The sequence below is a fragment of the Arvicola amphibius genome, chromosome 1 (assembly GCF_903992535.2).
Source record: "Arvicola amphibius chromosome 1, mArvAmp1.2, whole genome shotgun sequence".
Lineage (NCBI taxonomy): Eukaryota > Metazoa > Chordata > Mammalia > Rodentia > Cricetidae > Arvicola > Arvicola amphibius.
This window is the reverse complement of record NC_052047.1, coordinates 92,450,440-92,470,912: the sequence shown is the minus strand read 5'-3', so window position 1 is coordinate 92,470,912 and position 20,473 is coordinate 92,450,440. Positions and strand designations below refer to the sequence as shown.

Genomic DNA, 20,473 nt, shown 5'->3' with positions numbered 1-20,473 from the left:
TGTAACTACCTTCCTGCTAACATAAGGACATGTTGTCAGGGCCCAGGAAGGCTAGAATGCTAATCAAAGGCTCAGAGAGCAATGGGCATGCACCAGAAGCATCTGGTTAGCTGACCCAGATGAAGAGAGGGAGCAGTCGCCCTGGCTGGAAGGGTCCACAACAGCTTTTAGCAAGTTCGGAGATCACAGCTATTTGTAACAGGTTGTAGCCAGCAACTGATTCCCGGATAGCGTCTGTCAGCCAAGTGGAAATCTGTTGAGTCAGATAGAGACTAGGGGCAGAAGTTAGTTTCAGAACTTAAAGGAAAATCTTACATTGGGAACTTTCAGGCCCTCAGTCCTGGTAGTTGGGGAAGGGAGGAGTCCCAAGACCAGATCTGAGAGAAATCCCACCCTCAGGAACAGGTAGGTGGGGAAACTTAGGCTGTACTTATCTGGAGTCTGTTTGACCTGTAAGAGGTGGATCCAAGTCTTATGACTCCCTTGACTCACTGAAGCTTATGTGAATTTTTAGTTTACAAAATGGGACTTACAGGTTAGAGGCATTATGTTTTATAAATCTCTTAAGCACAGCAATTAAAACTTAAAACATAACTTTAGACCTCACAGGGGTCCTCTGGTCACTTAGCAGAAGGAGAGTTTTAATTTGATCTTATGCGGTTGATCATGCAATTGCTGTCCTGCATGTCAAAATAATTATTTTGAAAAATAATGATTAGAGGACTATAAGAAGATGATTTAGTTATCAAGTAAAACAGAGATTGCTTAGGAAGGTGGTGTGGGGAGACTGGAGAGACAGAGAGAGCCAGTGAGATGCAGTGGGTGTAGAGCTGATTCTGGGTGGCAATGACTAGCCCCAATCCGGAATGTTGTACCGAAATTAGTTAGCAGTAGCTGTAGGGAGCTACAGAGCACTGAAGGAAGGGGACTGGGGAAAACAGAAGACTAATTTAAAGAATTGTATTTGGCCTGGGGCGAAGGCCATGAAATTCCCTTGTATCCAGTTTCTCAAAAGCATCTAAGAGGTCTTTTTGTTAATGTATCAGGAAAAAAGTGGAGTAAATAGAGACATTGTGGGGTGACAGCCATTGGAAATGGGGGAGCTGAGTCAGAAAAACATTTAAAAGTCAGGGAAGAACATAAGAATGAGGGTATTAGGCAGAATGAAGTAACCAAGGGGAGGAGCTAAAGAAAAGGGGATCAGAAGCCCGTATATTAGGAGCCTTGTGGTTGAATTTTTGTCTTTAGGTCCTTATGTCTTTAGGTCCCATCTCAAACCAGTTAGGATTTGTTGGTGTGGAAGCATCGTTGTTCTCAGAGGACACACATCCTATCCTTAATGGTAGTTAGATCCAGTCTTGGAGTACTGGAGTATCCCCCCCCCACCAAAAAAAAAAACAAACCAGAGTTGGTTTTGAAGGATGTTCAGCTGATCCAAGATTTCTCTAAGGTTTTTGAGAGTTGGTGAGACAAAATGGTTAGTTGATAGAAAGAAGGCTTTGTTCCATCAGCTTTAGTTCTGAGTTCCCAAAATAATGCCAAGAGTGGTAAAAAGAAGGACGAGTTGAACGGTCCATGGCTCGTTAGCTCTCCTTTCAGAGGTCACCTGAACTGCTTCCAGGGATTTGGGGTACCAGTCTCTCTGTAACTGCTTCAAACTGACAAATGGATTATGTAGAAGGGCTAGAAGTGCTAGCGTCACAGAAAACGGTCCATCCTAGAGGCAACAACAAAACTAAACAGACAGCACAGATCCAGAATCTAAGCCAGGAGATAATAGCTGTACACTTTTGCAGGGGAAATTAAAGGGCGAAGTTAATGTGGAAAATGTTTAACTCATAATTAAGTTAATATAAGGATAAATATAAAGTTAGCATGAGGCTAAATGCAACTGTACAACTGGCTGCACCATGCACCAGAGCTCTATGGAAGGAAAAGGTGACTGTAGTAAGCTGTTTGTTTACATCAGAATCCTGCATAAGGCACAAGCACCTGGGAGCTTTGTCAAATAAATCAGTTAAATTCAGCACATAACTGACAATTTAAAAGTCACATTGAAGACTATTTGAGTCATTTTATAGGACTGTCTAGCAAAGTTCCAAGACACCACGCGGATTTTCTGAATAACTTTCCAAAGCTGTGAATTTGATGACAGAGTATCTTTTAATCAGGGAACGTGGGTAGTTACAGTATAGCCCTTTGCTAAGATGAATAATTGAATACCAGGGTAGAGGGTATGACCAATTGAACAAGTATTCAGGTTCCATATGAGTCAGTTGTTGGAGCTGATTTTTTTTTAACCCTTAGCTTTTTGGGGCCCTCTACCCAGATCCCAAATAAATACATGAAGGCTTATTCTTACTTATGAATGCCCGGTCTTAGCTTGACTTATTTCTAGCCAGCTTTTGTTAACATAGCATCCTGTCTACCTTTTACCCATAGTCTTTTGTCTTTTTCTTTTTTAATTTTTTATTGTTTTTATTGAGCTGTATATTTTTCTCAACTCCCCTTCCTTCCTCCCTCTCCCCTCCCCTTCTACTCTCTCCCATGGTCCCCATGCTCCAAATTTACTCAGGAGATCTTGTCTTTTTCTACTTCCCATGTAGAATAGATCCATGTATGTCTCTCTTAGGGTCCTCTTTGTTGTCTACATTCTCTGGTATTATGAATTATAGGCTGGTTTTTCTTTGCTTTATGTAAATGCCGCTTATGAGAGAGTGCATATGATATTTGTCTTTCTGGGTCTGTTTGTCTTTTCTTCCAGTTCTTTGAGGAAAATTTTTATTTCCTCTTCAAGGGCATCAAACATTCTCCCAAAGTTATTTTTAAGGTCATTTTCTTCTGCTTTATCTCTATTTGGTTGTTCAAGTCTTGTTGTTTTAGGGCTACCAGGTTTTATTTGCGTCATTTGCTCTTTGTGATGTTCAGTGTGTTCTTACCTTGTCTGCCCATCTTTTTCTCTGACTGGTGTAGTTGGGGCTGTCTGTATCAGTGGTAATCAATTTTCCAGGTGCCAGTGCATCCAAGGCTCAGATGGATGCTCCTCATGGTGCAGTCAGGGCCATGGTTCCACTCACTTCAGAGGTCACTCAGTGTTCCCTAAGGTCTCTCAGCGCTCCCCAGTACCGGGGGTCTTTTGGGCCTGTTTCCAAAGAGGTTGCTTACTTGGGGCTGTTTCTGCTGGGATCACTGCCTTGGGCTTGCTTTGGCAGAGGTCGCTGGCTCAGACCTGTTCTGGTGGAGGTCACTGGTTTGGGCCTGTTCCAGAGGAGGTTGCTGGCTCAGGCCTGCTACCACAGAGGTCACTGATCAGGCCTGGTCTCACAGAGGTCTCTGGCTTGGGCCTGCTCCTTCTGTGGCAGTTGCTGCCTTGTACCTGCTCCTGTTGGGGGCAGGCCTGCTCCGGTGGAGATTGCTGGTTCAGGCCTGTTTTGGTGGACGCTGCTGGCTCAGACCTGCTCTGGCCGAGATTGCTGGCTCAGGCCTGCTACCTCTGAGGTCACTGATTCATACTTGGTCCCACAGAGGACTCTGGCTCGGGCCTGTTCCCTCAGTGGTGGGTCCCTTGTACCTGCTCCTGTGGAGGTTGTTCATCTTTTTCTATTCTACATAACTTTCTTTACTTCTTGCTCTATGGGTGTCTGTGTAGCTGGGTGACTGGCCCCTGATGTCCTCCTCTCCTCTATTTCTCACTCCTCCATCCTCTCTTCCCACCTATTCTCTTTGCTTGCCAGTCTCACCTGTCCTTTCTCCTGCATAGCTGTTGTCCATTCAGCTCTTTGTTAGACCAATCAGGTGTTTTAGACAGGCAAAGAACACAACTTCATAGAGTTAAACAAAAGCAACATAAGAAGGCATAACATCTTTGCATCATTAAACAAATGTTCCACAGCATAAACAAATGCAGCGCATCTTCAAATAATATTCCACAACAGCTGGTAGACTTACGTACAAGAGTCCCCTGTTCATAGTGCCCTCGTATATTAGTTCAGGAGACATTGAGGATAGAGTAACTGCCATTTGTCTCTCCGTTTTGTGAGACATTTAGGATGTATGTGCAGAATCTAAGACCCTTTACTGGACAAGAGAATCTGTCTGCCTGGCATGTGAGACATGAGGAGTAATTTCTCTTTCCTACACATAAGGAGTTTTTCTGGTTTGACCTACACAGCCATACTGTCAGAGCTATGTAGCTAGGAGAAGGAGCAGCAGACTTCTGACAGGTCTTATTTTCCATATCTTCTTGTCCTGTTATGAGGGTAGCATGCAACTTACTACAGTGGGATTGTGCTCAAGGGAACTACTTGAGCCTGGGGACACCGTGCCATGCAAGAGTATTGTAAATTTAATCCATTTTACTCAATCCATTTTATTCAGTTTCTCATAAGCAATTTTTAAATATACTTGATTTCAAATTTATTTTACATTAAACAAACTTTAAGTTAACTTTAAACTTGTTTTGAGTTACTTGCTTTAGACTGACTCTTGAAAACATGTACAGAAGACAATATAATGGGAGATATAAACTGGTCTTTCCCTCCGAGCTTGGCTCTGTAAATTGATTACATTTGTACTTAGCATGGCTGCAAACATAAAGAATCTGACCATTTACAAGGTGGCTGACCATTGCTTTTATATCCTAATTATCTTCAACAGTTTATAGCAAGTTAGTAAATTTTAAAATTTATAGAATTCATAAGGTTAGGATTTAATTTTATTTCTTTTAAGTTTGATCCTTAAAACTTACAATTGTAGAGACCCTTTAGTATCAAGATAAACTTTAAACCATTAGTACAGCCCTTGGGAAACTTGAAACTCATTTTCATTGTCCTTTTATCGTGTATTTTTATAAAATATCATAGTTTTCAATGCCTTATTTTCTCCAAATAGCTAAAACTTAACAAATTTAGCAAAGACATAAGTGGTTACACATACATCTCTAAGTCAGTTTCTGTTAGACTGAACAGATCACTTTGGACTTTATTAAACTTAATCTTCAAACAGGTGCTATTCTTTAGTTCTATTTCCATAAACCTTGTTCATGATTTTGTTCTTATTTTTCATTCTCAGGACAAAAATCATCAAACAAAAAATTTATCCTTAGCTAAAATGTCTTAGAGGCTTGATATTGTCTCTTTATTCTAATTTAAAAGGAGGTACTATGGTAACCAGTGGGCTCAGGAGAACTAGTTCTGTGGGTGCTGCCATAGGTGTGTCATACCATGTGGTCATTAACCAAGATGGTGGTTAAGTCATGTGGTATTTTCCTTCTAAATATACAATGTTATAAACACTAGTAAAGATGGTGGCCAAGTCACTTGTCTGCTTCCATCCTCGTGAGGGCATTAGACAAGATTTGAATTCAAGTTACATATATGATATGTGGTATCAAATTAAGACTAACAATACATATATTTTAATTATTAACCCCTCTTTATTACAAGTTTTAAGCTAACTGTTGAGAGGGCATTATATGAGATTTGAATTCGAGTTACATGTATATGATATGTTGTATCAAATTAAGACTACCAATACATATATTTTAATTATTAACCCCTCTTTATTACAAGTTTTAAGCTAACTGTTGAGAGGGCATTAGATAAGATTTGAATTCAAGTTACATATATATGATAGGTTCTATCAAATTAAGATTACCAATACATATATTTTAATTATTAACCCCTTTTTATTTCAAGTTTTAAGTTTTTTTTTTGCTTGAAATTTCACAGCTCTTAAAAACCATGCTGTAATGGCTTGTCTTGTCCCTTTAAGAGACAAGCCCCACCCACTCACCCCTCCACTGAGACTAGCAGCTCTTCTTTCAGCTTCCAGCCTGAGTGCCCTTCTTTTCCATCTCCTCTGGAAGAGGTAGCTTCTCCTCTTCTCTCTCTCCCCCTCCTCTCTCTCTCTCTCTCTCTCTCTCTCTCTCTCTCTCTGTTTCTGTGTTTCTCTTTCTCTTTGTCTCCCTCTGCTCTTCCCCCTTCTCCCCTTTTCTCCTTTTTACCCCTTTCCCTTCCATAACCCACTAAATAAATATCCAACCTCACTCTGCATGGCTTGCCTATCCGTCTCTGTCTCTCACCTGCTGCAGCTCCTCATGCGAAGGGCTGACCCTCTGAGATCTTTCACCTGCAGTGTGCAGCTCCCTGCCTGGGACCCGCTGCCCCTTGTGGACCTGAGCCATTTTTTTTTACTATTACACATGCCCCAATATTTCTATATAGATCCTGAAATAAGAAAGTTTACATTTCAGTAAAAGCTTCAAAGATATCCACAACCTTGAACGGGAGAACATTTTTTAAAGCAAAACCATGAAGGGGGAGATTTCAGAGAGCTAAACATTTGTGACTTCACTTACCCATTTGCACAACACACACACACACACACACACACACACACACGCACACACACACATGCACAGACACAGACACACAGAGAGACACACAGACACACAGATGCACACACACACACAGACACACATACATGCACACACACACACAGACACACATACATGCACACACACACACACACACACACACACACACACACACACTTCTCTTAGCCTTTATTGAAAATAGCACGTTAAGATTTTTTTTCCTAGGCTGCTCTGTTGTTCTCCCTGTCAGAGTCAGGATAAGGGCTTTAAAGGAAACTTTTTTTTATTTATTGTTTTTGGGTTTTCGAGACAGGGTTTTGCTATAGCTTTGGAGCCTGTCCTGCAACCAGTTCTTGTACAGTAGGCTGGCTTTGAACTCACAGAGAAAAAAAATCATACCCCTGCAGTCTTGTCCTTGTTGTGTGCTGTTTGCAGTACCCAATAATGCAAGACACTCCGGGTGTACCAGGATTGTCTTGTGACCAAAGTCGTGCCAACACTGTAGAGCTCCTTCAGAAAAACTCTATAGATAACAGAAACAATCACTATTTTCCACAATGATTTCTTCAAGGTCAAAGTACTTAGAAACTATTCATCCTGATGTTTACCCTAGATACAGTGACTCTGCTGGATTTCTTACTACAGGGTGCAGACCGAAGGAGCTGAGTGGCAGGGAGGGGAAAGTTGAGTTGAACTGAGCCTTGTATGGGGCGGGGACGCAGATCACACTACCATTCCATCTTATGAAGTGCTCTAAAATAATTTTAGACATTCAAATAAAAAGTTCTAAATTTGAGCCAACCGTGGCTATTTGTCCAATGTATATCGAGGTCAGATTTGGACTTGGAGCCAAACTAGTGAACTTGGTATGAGGTCTCTCAAATGGAGCTTTTTTGGATTAGACTGCAGCCAAGATAAGGGTATATCTTATATTTGTATGAGACAATTTGGAACACACGAGGGGTTCCGGACCAAGGTAAAACAGGACTCAGAATACAGTCACTTGACACATGCACTGAGTGTCAGATTGATGAACTCTACCTGGAAAGTGAGTGTCAGAGAATTGCAGGGCAATGGGAAACTTTGCCACACCAGCCAGAATTCTTGACCAAAGTTTTCAAAGCCAGTGGAAATTTCCAGGTGCTTTCAACCAAGTGAGTTTCAGGACAAGATGGAGGAGAGGTATTCTGTTAGCCCCTGAATTAACTGGTACCTCCAAGTTAGGTCCCACAGGTTACTTTGTCCTGCTTTTTGGCTATGTTGCATGTGTGGTCTTGTTGAATGGAATATGGCTTCCTGCCTAGAGGGCCAGACTGTGTTAGAGAGACAGGAAAATAAGAGAGGGAAGGGCAGAGGTGCGGAGTGAAAAGTAAAGTTTGCCTGGGAGCCTGCACTGCCCATCACCTACAGGGCCCGAGGCTGGGTTTACCCAGAACACCAATACAACCCACCAAGCTAGAGACTCCATCTTTGTGAGTTGCATCATTCATAGAGGTAGAGGCTACAAAAGCCAGAGGTTCCAGGAAGACTGTTGACTATCTAATTTATTGAGTGACCTTGGCCGATCTCCGTGCTCCTGAGAGAACAGGTCCCAAGCATAGGTAGACAAGGACAGTAGGAAGTTAAAAGGTCCCAAAGGTAAGTTTGGAGCTGCCTTCTGGGGGCAGGGGCAAGGCAACAGATGCCCCAGAAGACAGAGAAAGAGACATTTGACCTTTCATGGAGAGGATCATGTTTATTGGTACACATGGTGAGGGGTCATGTACCCTAATCTGTGGGAAGTTGAGCCACCTGCCAGTGGAAAAAGACAGCTGTGACCCTTTATAGGGGGTGGAATGAGGAGTGCAAATGATCGCTGCTTCAGCCTATAGCCTGCATTTCCATCCTTGGCCTTCACTTGTTTCAAGGGAAGCTGGGAAATGTAGTCTTTAAGCAGGAAGCAATCAGTAGGACAAGACCTTTTTTGGAATTTAATGCTCACTTGTGTAGTTTAAACTGATTCACCCTTACTAAATTCTACAACAAGATATTGTTTGTGATGATCTGTATCTGGGGCTCTTTTTTATTACCAGCACTGAACACATAAAGATAACAATCTTTAAAAATTGAGGGAGGAGGAGGGGAGGAGATGGAAATCTTGAATAAAAAAATGAGAAAAAGAAAAAAAATAGCTGACAAATATAATTTAAAAAAAAATAAAACATACCCTTGAGTCTCAGACATAGTATTAGAATTTTTAATATAATTTTTAAATTATATATTATATATATATTTCTTAAACTGTACATAATTTTTACTTCCAGTCGAGAGGCATACTTGGATATCTGTGATTCTAGGTGACAGATGTAACATTAGGCCCAAAAGGAAGGGACTCAGTTAACTTGATTCAGATAAACACTAAACTTGCTCATCAGAGAATTACTTATGTTCCTGGTAAGAAATCTGGGTTCTGAACAAAACCTCAAACAAGAGTAATCTCAGTAGGAGGGATGGAACTTACTCTTAGATTATCTTACATTTTATTGGCTTTTTTTTTTGTTTTTTTTTTCGAGACAGGGTTCCCTGTAGTTTCTAGAGCCTGTCCTGGAACTAGCTCTTGTAGACCAGGCTGGCCTCGAACTCAGAGATCTGTCTGCCTCTGCCTCCCGAGTGCTGGGATTAAAGGCATGCACCACCACCACCTGACCCTACATTTTAAACTATAAAAAGATGGAGCCTGAAAAGAAACTGACAAGAAAAAAATCACACAATTAACCTGACTAAAATAGGGATTCTCTTTAACTTTCTTGTTTTGCAGCTATTCAAGCATGAGGTGTGAGACCCTGCCAGTGTCGCTGAGTGTGCGCTTGAATCCTAGTGAACAGCTTCACCTCACTTCACTGTACAAGTGAACACAGCCAAACACATGTAGCTTATGATGTTGAGGGTGTTTAAAACCTCAATCCATGATTGTGTTTAAATAATTGAAACAGTTGACCAGGTTCTGATTGGCAGACTCTCAACTGTTAGACTTTAAATGATATAAAATAGTCTCTAGTTCTTGAAGCCAAAATATGCCTAGAGGTGGGACAGAATTCGGCATTGTGAGGAAGGGGGCTTGAAGCTGATGTCACAGAGGTTGGCTTAGAGCTGGTGGTAATCTCTAGCATCCCTAGCAGACCTTATCCCTCCCTCGGTGGAGTACATTGGTCTATCTCTGAACTGCTCGAAGAGAGTTGTTTAGATCCTTTTCTCAAATCACAGGTTTGAGAAACTGCCGGTTTCTGAAGTAGCCTATATCAGTAACCCTTTCCTCCTATTTGGAGGTGTGTGCGCACACGTGTGTGCACACACGTGCACGCGCGTGCTTTAAGTAATTGTCGTTAATTCAGTGCTAGACATCTTAACTTTGGTAAGTATGCTTTGTAGCCATATTGTTTTCTGTAGTCTCTGGGCGTGCTGCTCCCCAGTTCCTGATAGTAGACTAAGTCCAGGAAAGGGGGACTTGGTGGGAGGGTTAAGTGTTTAGCAGAGAGACACATAGCCTGCTAGAAGACAGAATGAGGCACAAGAAACTTCTGAGAGAGCTGGCTCATGGTTTCAGCAATCCTGTTTCAGCCTCAGCGAGGGGTTGGCTGGACACCTTCAGAATCTTTTTAACCCTGAGATAACATGTCCTACTTTGTTTAATTGTGGGGGTCTCCCAACCCTCAAAAATCCTGCTTTTAACATAATTTTTTCTCAGCGGTGTAGGGCAGTAACATTTTGAAGTGTCATTCCCTCAGTCCATGAAACAGCTCTCCCCAGTGTACTTGCTGGAGGAAGTTGACTCAGGGAGCACAGTTGGGAAGGTGTGGGAAGCTCCAGTGCAGACTTTTCATTCGCTCAGGGTCCTTCACTGCCTCTGAACACTAATCACTTTCTACTGTCATCCTCCTTTCCTGGTATCTGGATTTTACTATCAAGTCTCTTTTTGTTGTTGTTTTTGATATTTTGTTGATTTTTTTTTTTGTTTTTCAAGAAGGGTTTCTCTGTGTAGCTTTGAAAACTGTCCCGGAAACTAGCTCTGTAGTGCAGGCTGGCCTTAAACTCAGAGATCCACCAGTTTCTGCCTCCCAGATGCTGGGATTAAAGTCTTGGGCCACTAATGCCTGGATCAAATCCCTTTTCAACCACAAATAAACTCTCTTACCCACCTGAGGTCAGTGTGGACCTCCCTGGCCAGAGTTCCTTCTACTTACATACATGAAGATCCATGCTTGGGACCTTTCTTCTTCACTGGGGGATGGGACATGGGGCAGCAATGGCCAAGTGGCTGCTGAATTTGGGAGTGAAGACAACTCCTCTGCCCGATCTTCTCTTCCAGGTGTGAAAGATGTTAGACATGAAAATGAAGATTCTTCTTGGCGTTGCTGGCGGTCTACTGTTTATTATGCATATGCTGTTAATTTATGTTTATTATCTTACCTGTAAAGCAGCCAAGGAAGTCAAATTCGCAAATTGTCAAGATGTTGAAAAGTGTGTTGAACCAAGAAAATTTACTCAAGAAGAGATCATCGAGGTCAAACAGATTTTTGATAATTCTTGTAACCTGCAGTACTATGAGGAGTGTAGCACCTATGCAGATTCTGACACCCTGCCACCATGTATTTGTGGCCTCAGTGATGGCTGAGATGGAACCCAAAATTATCACAATCAGTATTTCTTTGTTAGTAGAATATTTTGTTTTTCAAATTAATTTCTGTTATGTTTATTCTTATTTATCCTTTAATATGGTTTTATGTTCTTTGTATAAATGCACCATAATAAAAATAGTCTTATACCTTCAAAAAAAAATTGAAAGTCCAACCAATTCATACCATTATGAAGCAGAGAGAAGATCCTGAGGTTTGGGAAATATTTTCAGGCAAAAGGAACAGTTTCATAAATTCATTGATTTTATTCCACTCTATTTGAGAACTTGCCATTTAAAGTATTGTGTAATGGCTTTAGGAATATTTATTAAAAATGGCAAAGTCCTTAACTCTGAAGGGATTACAGTGTCCTTGACTATGAAAGCTAATTACCAGTATTGGAGTATTTTGTCAAATGGTACGGAGTCATGGCAGAACCTCCGTGGACCAATGATTAGCTAATGGTTGAAGATTAGCTCAGACTTTACAACACTGGTAGAATTTGGACATTCAAGCACAATGGAGGGGGAGTATGCGCCATGAAGAGGAGGTAGGCAGCACACGGGAAGTGGAAGCATACATAGAGTCTGGCTTGTCTGTAAGAGATAATAAAAGTGAAGGCTAAATTCTAGGCTTAGGAATTTAACTTAGTTCTGAATGCTACAAGGATTCCTTAAGAAAGGTTTTAGCTGGAGGAAGGCAATAAAATGATTTTTTTCTTTTAAGAACAATCATTCCTGTGATGTGCAGGCTGAGTTGAAGTGTTGCATTCCTGTGATGTTCAGGAGGAGGTGAAGTGTTGCATTCATGAGATGTGCAGGAGAAGTTGAAGTGTTGCATTCCTGTGATGTGCAGGAGTTGAAGTGATGATGGAGGCAGAAACACTGTTGGTGGGCCAATGCATTTTGTGTGTGTGTGTGTGTGTGTGTGTGTGTGTGTAGAATGAGTAAAGATGGCAGAAAATATGCAGTTAACCAAGGGACAAGAGAGCACTTTAAACTGGTGTCCCCATGAGTCTTTCCCATTCTAAGGGAAATCCAGTATACCCTGGGTTCTAGATTTAGGAATCTTCGGGCAGGAAATCCTGGTTAACCCCATCCTGAAGGCGTAAGTCACAAACAATCCCACACCAGTTTGGAATTATGATTAATAGAATTGTTATTTATTTAAGGGGGGATAACTTACAGATCACCGTCCTACACAACAGCCCTCTGCGCAATCAGGAAGGGAGACTAGTCACTGGAAATAAAAGAGAGAGAGAGAGAGAGAGAGAGAGAGAGAGAGAGAGAGAGAGAGGGCAGTGGCAGCTTTTTTAAAGAGAGAAAGACCACGCCCCTAATGGGATGGTATCTCAGCAGCTATTGGCTGAAGGAGCAGAAGGAGCTCCCGCAACACCATCCCCCCGTTTTTTTTGGGGGGGTGTCAAGATAAAGTTTTTCTGTGTAGCCCTGGCCATCCTGGAACTCGCTATGTAGACCAGGCTGTTCTCAGCCTCAAAGAGATCCACCTGCCTCTACCTCCCAAGTGCTGGAATTAAAGTCATGTACCATTGTCTCTTAGCTAATTAACTCTTTATCAGTAATTGCTAGCCAGTTTTTGATATTAGCGGTCTAAAATTACTTCAAGTCCATATTGAAGTATTGAGTAAGAGCCACTGAGCCTGACTTGACACTCTGTTCTTCCCATTGCTGTCTGAAGCTCCAGTTTATGTTTATGTCTTTTTCCGAGGGCATCTTTTAAAAGTCTTTAAATTGTATTTTAATATAATATTTTTGTTAATCCTTTGAGAATATCATCCATGCACATAATGTATTTTGGTCATAGCCTCCTGGCTCCTCCCTCTAACTCCTCACAGATCCACCCCACCTCCTCCACTCTTCCCCAGTCTGTGTCTTCTTTTTATAAAGGTCACTGAGTCCATATTCTCATTGGCATGGGGCTATCACTGGAACACAGTCAACTTACCAGAGGCCAAACCTATAAAGAAAGCTGACTCTCCAGAAGCCATCAAATGTCAATAGGTAATCATCTGGTGCTCAGGGACTTAGGCTTGAACCCTTGTGGTACTTTGTATGAGAATGACCTCTATAGGCTCATATACTTGTAAGCTCAGTCATAAGTTGGTTGGCTGTTGGGAAGAATTAGGAGCTGTGTCCTTGTTGGAGGAAGTGTGTCAATGGAGGTGGCCTTTGGATTTTCAAAAGCCCATACCAGGCCCAGTGTTGCTTTCTGCCTTCTGCCTGAAGATCAGGATGTTAAACTCTTAATTACTTCTCCAGGGCCATGACTGTCTGCTTCCTACATGAAACTCTAAGCAAGCTTCCAATTAAATGCTTCCTTTTATAAGAGTTGCCTTGATCATAGTGTCTCTGTGCAGCAATAGAACAGAAACTAAGATACTCCTCTGTCTTAGTTTGGGTTTTATTGTTTTATTACTACAACCTTGGTAACTATTATAAAGGAAAACATCTAATGGGGGCTGGCTTATAGTTCAGAGATTTAATTCATAATTGTCATGACAGGAAACATGGTGGCATGCAGGCAGCCATGGTGCTGGAAGGGGAATTGAGAATTCTGCATCTGGTTCTTCAGGCAGCAGGAAGAGACAGTAGTCATTAGGCCGAACTTGAACTTCTGAGACCTGAAAGCCCACCCCCTAGTGACACACTTGTTCCAACAAAGGCACACTTCAACAAGACCACACCTCCTAGTAGTGCCATTCCCTGTGGACCTATGGGGGCCAGTTTTTCAAGCCACCACCCTCACTCCTAGAATGACAACTCTTTTTCTATTTTAAAGGTTTTGAGCAGACAACTACAGCTCCTGTGAGCTGATGAGTGTATAAGCAATGTCATGTCCAGAAGATACTGTCTTAGTCTAGCCTTCCAACACCTCTGGCTCTTTCAACCTCTCTGTTCGCTCTTCTGCAATATTCCCTTAGTCTTGAGAGGAGAAGCTATGGTGTAGAGTCCCATTTATGGTCAAACACCCTAGAGATAACCGACACTTATTTTTTGCTCTTAGACAAGTTGTGAATTTTTGAGAGCAGTCATAACCATTGACTTCTCGCTATTTATTTGGCCATCTTTCCAATTAGATCAAAATGTGCATGCTTCATTTGGTCATAGTAGTGTCTTGGACTTTGTCAAGTCTCTGATATAGTGTGAACTGATGAGCATGCATTCATTCATTCCACAAGTATAAAGCATCTACTGTGGGTCAGGCGGTGTTGAAAAACAGATGTAAAAATACGGAGTACAGATTTCTCCCTTACAGACTGGCTGGACAAAGAGTATGAGTCCATGATGACACAGAGGTTTTGAGCCAGAGGACCTTGGGAGCCATAGAAAGTACTTTACTCTGCTTGGAAACAAACACCATCCAATTGTCGATGCTTAGTGACCTCAGTTCTGGTACTGTGACATTTTACATGGCTCATATCACATTTGTATGTCCAGTTTTGCTGATATTTATGTCATTCTGTTAGACACAGGGCTAAGTGATCTCTGACTGTGGAGACCAAAGGCAAGAACTGGATGCTTGAATGGTATTCATGCTATCACTCTAAGGTAGTTGGGCTACTGTGTGGTTCTTTTTGAAGTTTTCCTTTACAGTGGAAATGCACACTAAGATTTTATAGCAATTTAACATTTACCCCCTTCCCACACACTTCACCTCTCTCCTCTTCACAGTCAAACAGTTGCTCAGTGTTGCTCGCAGGTGCAACTCAAAGCCGAGAGGACAAGCCCCTTTTGCTAAGGACTTTTGAATTTTTGTTTTTACTGATTCAGACAATTTCATTTGATCCATTCAAAATGCTACATGGTAATCCTTAGGACCCTCATGGCTTTTGTTTCCAGCTCTTAATGGAAATCCATTAATGTATTGCCTTTAATTTCTTCACCAGTGTCTGAATCATCATCCAGCCATCTAATTCATTCCTTTTGGATCCTCAACTAAGAAGTCCAATAAGCATCATTTTTATATTATTCTCGAAATCAATGGTTCTGATTCAAGAAGACATGGCCAGTAACACAGCCTAGACATGTCTTCCTCTTAACACACATACATACACATTTAGAAACATGTAATGACATAAATTTTTGGACATTGTCTTTTAAGTTTCGCATATACATAGAAATTGAGTCCATAACACGCTGAGTGGCTCACATCTACTTTTCACAATTGTAATATCTTCCTATATTTATCTCATAAATACAGACACCCATTTCCTCCCCTCTGATTTGAATAAGCCAACTGTAAGAGACACAGAAAGACTATTGGAAATATTTGAATATAGCAAGGGTATTAAAGAATATTAAGGACTTAGTGTTAGATTTTTTTAGATGTGTTAATATTATCATCATTATATCAGAACAAATAGCTTTACTTTTTATACCTTTCTCCTGAAATGTTGAGTGCAATGTGATAATGTCCATAATTTTAATTTAAAATATTTTAGACAATCTTAAAAGTCCAATGTGAAGTCCCAGTTGGGTGGGAAGTATTTAAGGAACAGATATAATGGGTACATGATGAATTGTCAGAAAATGCTGAGTCTACAATATTTTGATAGATTCTAAATAACAATTGTCACGTAATATGTAAAATAGAGAATGTCATCCTTCCTGCGCTCCATGCCATCCCTGAACTTTACTCCATCACATTCCCTACCCTAACTGTTATACTTTAAATAAAAGTTATTTATTTATCTTGATGCAGACGTCTAGAAACAGTTTTTCAAAATATTCTCTTCTGTATTGGCTCCATTAAAATATTCCCGAGCCAGAAATCACTGTCAAATCTGCCCAACAAAGGACAAAAACACGAGTGGTGAATAGGAACCATGGAAAGATCTCTATCACCACGGGAAGCTTCATCAATATAATTTGGATGTGTTTCTAGGGTAGGATTTATGTATAGTACCTCCATAAAGGTATAGCAGGGTCAGTTCTCATGGCTGTTGAGTTATTTTAAAATACGTTGATGTTAATTGTTGTATTAAACCAAGAAACCCCATGAATCCAACAAAGAGAAAGAGCTGAGACAGTGTATCACTTAGGAAAACGTAGAGTGTGTAATGAAATTCTGGTGCTGTCGGGGAAGTGTGAGGTGGATGGCTGTGCAGTTAGCACTGCTATTTTGGATAGCTGGGGATGGCACACGCACACTTTCTGCTGTGTGCTTTACGTGGTGTGAGAATGGGCAGCCATGGCGAAACGGTGGTGATGAACCAGTTTCCAGTCCTTTCAACTCAGACTGGCCGTTTGGCTTTTCTACCTGCAGAGCTACTTAAGCATGCCATAGAAGGATTTTTCTATGTGTCATTTTAGAAAATACGTTTGGAGAGTGTTTTACCCACTCCATGCTGGCCCATTTTATTTTATTATCCAAGATAAAGTTATTTAGCAAGGGTCAGCCACTGCCACCTCCGTGGCTCCAGTCTGTAGTGACTCTAGGGCCAGTTGTCCTACACAGTGCCATTTGTGTTAACACCAGATAGCCAGTGCTTTGTCCAGAGTGTGTCTGCCCATCTGCTTTCAGCTGTTTGTCTGTTTTATCTGTCCGGAGCACTTTTCTCCACTTCTGTAGATTTTACTGAGACCAGTGCACACGTACTCATCTTTCTTTGCCTCCCACTGGAGAGTTCTTGATAAGAAGCCCACAGACTTCAGGAGTTTAACTGTGACCTACAAAATCGTCTTCTTAACAAAAGTTATTAGCTGCACATGTTTAAAATAGTAACTAATGCTTTAAAACAACAACAACAATAACAAGTCACTCCAGAAAAAGCCAGCAGTCATTCTTCCCCAACCTGTCCAATCCTACTTCTCCACAGTTATTTTAATGATTTTCTTGGGAGTAGATTCTAATTTCAAAATGACTTGTAACTGGTAAATTATTTTTCATACTTTATTGTTTTAAACTGAGCTATATATTTTTCTCCACTCCCCTTCCACCCTCTCTTCCTGCCTTCATGCTCCTAATTTACTCTCAGGAGATTTTGTCTTTTTCTTCCTAGGCAGATCTATGCATTTCTCTTCTGGGCCTTCTTTGTTGTCTAGACTCTCTGAGGTTGTAGACTGTTAACTGGTTATTCTTTGCCTTATGTCTAAAAGCCACTTATGAGTGAGTATATATTATATTTGTTTTTTAGGTCTGGGTTATCTCACTCAGTATGGCTTTTTCTAGTTCCAATCCATTTGCCTGCAAACTTCAAAATGTCATTTTTTTAAATCACTGAGTTGTGCTCCATTGTGTAAATGTACACATTTTCCTTATCCATTCTTTAGTTGAGGGATATGTAGGTTGTTTCCAGGTTCTGGCTATTATGAATAATGCTGCAGTGAACATGATTGAGCAAACGTTCTTGTGGTGTGATTGAGCATCCTTTGGGTATATATCCAAGAGTGGTATTGCTGGGTCTTGAGATAGAGTAATTCCTAATTTTCTGAGAAATCGCCATACTGATTTCCAAAGTAGCTGTACAAGTTTGCTCTCCCAACAGCAATGGGTGAGTGTTCCTCTTACTCCACAACCTCTCCAGCATAAGTTGTCATCAGTGTTTTTGATCTTGGCCATTCTTACAGGTGTAAGATGGAATCTCAGAGTTGTTTTGATCTGCACTTCTCTGATGGCTAAGGATGTTGAGCATTTCCTTAAGTGATTTTTGGCCATTTGAGATTCCTCTGTTGAGAGTTCTCTGTTTAGGCCTGTATCCCATTTTTAATTGGATTATTTGTTCTTTTGATGTCTAATTTCTTGAATTCTTTGTTTATTGTGGAGATCAGTCCTCTGTCAAATGTGGAACTGGTGAAGATCCCTTCCCAGTCTGTAGGTTGCTGTTTTGTCTTGTTGACCTTGTCCTTTGCTTTGCAGAGGCTTTTCAGTTTTAGGAGATCACATTTATTAATCATTTCTCGTAGTGTCAGTGCTACTGAAGTTATATTTAGAAAGTGGTCTCCTCTGTCTATGCATTCAAGGCTACTTTCCGCTTTTTCTTTAATGAGATTCAGTGTGGCTGGCTTTATGTTGAAGTCTTTGATTCATTTGGACTTGACTTTTGTGCATGGTTATAGATATGGATCTATTTGCATTCTTCTACGGTCAATGCCCAGTAACTGTAAATTATTATTTACCATAGATATTTTATAGTGACCTTCTCTAATGATAGATGATGATAGATATACTTCTGTTACTTTCCCCCTCATTTCATGACTTTCTATTAAATGGACCAGTCAGGCTGATGAGATGGCTCAGCAGGGAGGCATTGCCACCAAGCCTGACAACTTGATTTTGATCCCCAGGTCCCACATGGTGAAAGGAGAGAACCGACTCCCACAGGTTGTCCTCTGACTTCCTCATTTGCACTGTGTGTGTCCACATGGGTGTGGGCATGGGTGAATACTTGTATATATACACAGACACAAAACCCACAAATATGTGCATAAATATCAAAGAAGAATTATCTTTTATGTTTTTATTTTTTCATATTTTATTTGTGTGCATTATACATGTGTATATACATGTATAATATATTTATGTATTATACATGTGTATTCGTGTATGTGTGTGTGTGTGTGTCTGAAGTTGACATTTTCTTTGGGCTGCCAACCAACTCCCAAATAAAGACATGGAGACTTATTATTAATTATGAATGCTCAGCCTTACTATAGGCTTATCCCATTAGCTCTTTTTAACTTAATTTAACCTGTTTCTATTCATCTTGGGGCTTATTTTTTTTAACCCTTCTCTCATTCTGTATGTCCTACTTTTCTGCTTCCTCCATGTCTGGCTAGCTGGCCTCTGGCATCTCTTTTTCTTTCTTTCCTTGGGCCTGAATTCCTCCTCCTACTTACTCCCCCACCCCTATACCTCCTTCCTTGCTTTTGGCCATTCAGTTTTTTATTAGACCAATCAGATGCCTTAAGCAGGCAAGGTAAAACACATCTTTACATAATTAACCAAATGCAACAAGTCTTTAATTAGTTAAATAAATATTTTGCAACATAAACAAATGCAACACATATTTACATAGTTAAACAAGTGCAACACATCTTTGCATAGTTAAACAATATTCTGCAACATGTGTGCATATGTATGTTGAATCCAAAGGTCAACACTGGGTATTTTTCTCAGTTGCTCTCTCCTATATTTTTTTGAGATACAGTGTCATTGTGATGCCAAGAGATACAGTTGTTCATTATCCCTCTAACATGTCACTAGGGGTCACTGGCTAAGACTGTTCAATCTTCCTTTGAGAATTTGCTAGTACTTAATGAGAGATAGTTGTCAATTATAGGTTATAGGAAAAGCTGTCACAGAAGTACTTACTAAGCAGCATCCATCCCTTCATACCCATAATCTCAGGTGTTAGGAGCTTGTCTGCATCTGTAGCTAGACTGTGAAGTCTCCAGGGCTGGGAGTATGTCATGCTTCCACAGGAATATGGAGTTGAAGCTAGGCATGGTGGCATGCACACAGCTCTAATCCCATCCCTTGGGAAACTGAGACAGGAAGATCGTTATAATTTTGAGGCCAGCTTAAGCTTCATAACAATCCTGTCCATTCCCATACAAAAATTTATCTATAGATGGAACTGAGAAGGAATGGTTAGGATTGGAGAGGGTGTAGGAAGGACTGATAGTCTGGGAACTCCTGGAATGTAGTGGAAGGTGGGAAGGGAATTTTCTAACATCCTCTTTCTCTGTCCTGCAGAATCTGCCGTAGGTCTCAGTATTCCTCCACTGCCGACACAGTCACTGCTTTGCCACAGTTGTGAGGTGCTTCTCAGTCCCATGGGGAAAACCTCAGGGTTCACGGGTGCAGCTGGTTCTGTCAGGGTAGAGAAGAACGTGTGGAGGGCTTTGCGCAGCACTGGTTTTGAGTTGCTTCCTATTTGATGCCCTGTATGTTGCAGGCTCGAGGCTAGTAGTGAGCCAGAGGAAGTGTCCATCCTGGTTGGCTTCCCACTGTATCAGTGGAGAGTGGTGTGCCTGCTTGAGCACCATCCTAAGGCCCACAGGCTGACTGCATTTTCCTAATGATTCACGCAAGCCTCCCTCACATCTGCTCTGCCCATCCCCCAATACAAACCCATTCAAAACCATAAAACTCCCCACAGGCTTTTAAAGATAAAGATGCACTTAGGCTCCTTTGCAGCCGTAATTTCCTCTCCATACAATACATATAGAGCAGAATAGGGAATGGCATCAAAACCTGAGTTAAGTGGAACTTTAGTGAGACCTCTGATTCCCCATGACCAAGGACATATCCCTTTATCAAGTAATTTGCTTGCCAAGAAATGTTGTGTTCTGGTCTATTGTTTGTCACCATGGTGACATTAGCCAGATGTCATGGATTAGAGTGCTGTTCACCTATTTAAGAACAACCTGGTTTTCTATTTGCTTGTAAAGATCAGCTTCCACGGGTAGAGGCATTGCAA

General features: G+C 41.1%; 1 protein-coding gene across 4 annotated transcripts in view; it reads left to right on the top strand.

Moving 5' to 3' along the window:
- The window catches only part of Acyp2 (acylphosphatase 2), a 172,871-nt gene that overhangs the window by 47,825 nt on the left and 104,573 nt on the right, over window positions 1-20,473 (top strand). Inside the window, exon 4 of one of the 4 annotated variants that reach the window (XM_042055463.1) lies at window positions 9,174-9,499. The exons of the other annotated variants lie outside the window; for them this stretch is intronic. Coding sequence (XP_041911397.1) covers window positions 9,174-9,267 — 94 coding nt within the window. The 3' untranslated portion in view covers window positions 9,268-9,499. Of the gene's footprint in view, window positions 1-9,173; window positions 9,500-20,473 lie in introns of those variants that run through there. 4 annotated transcript variants of the gene reach the window in all.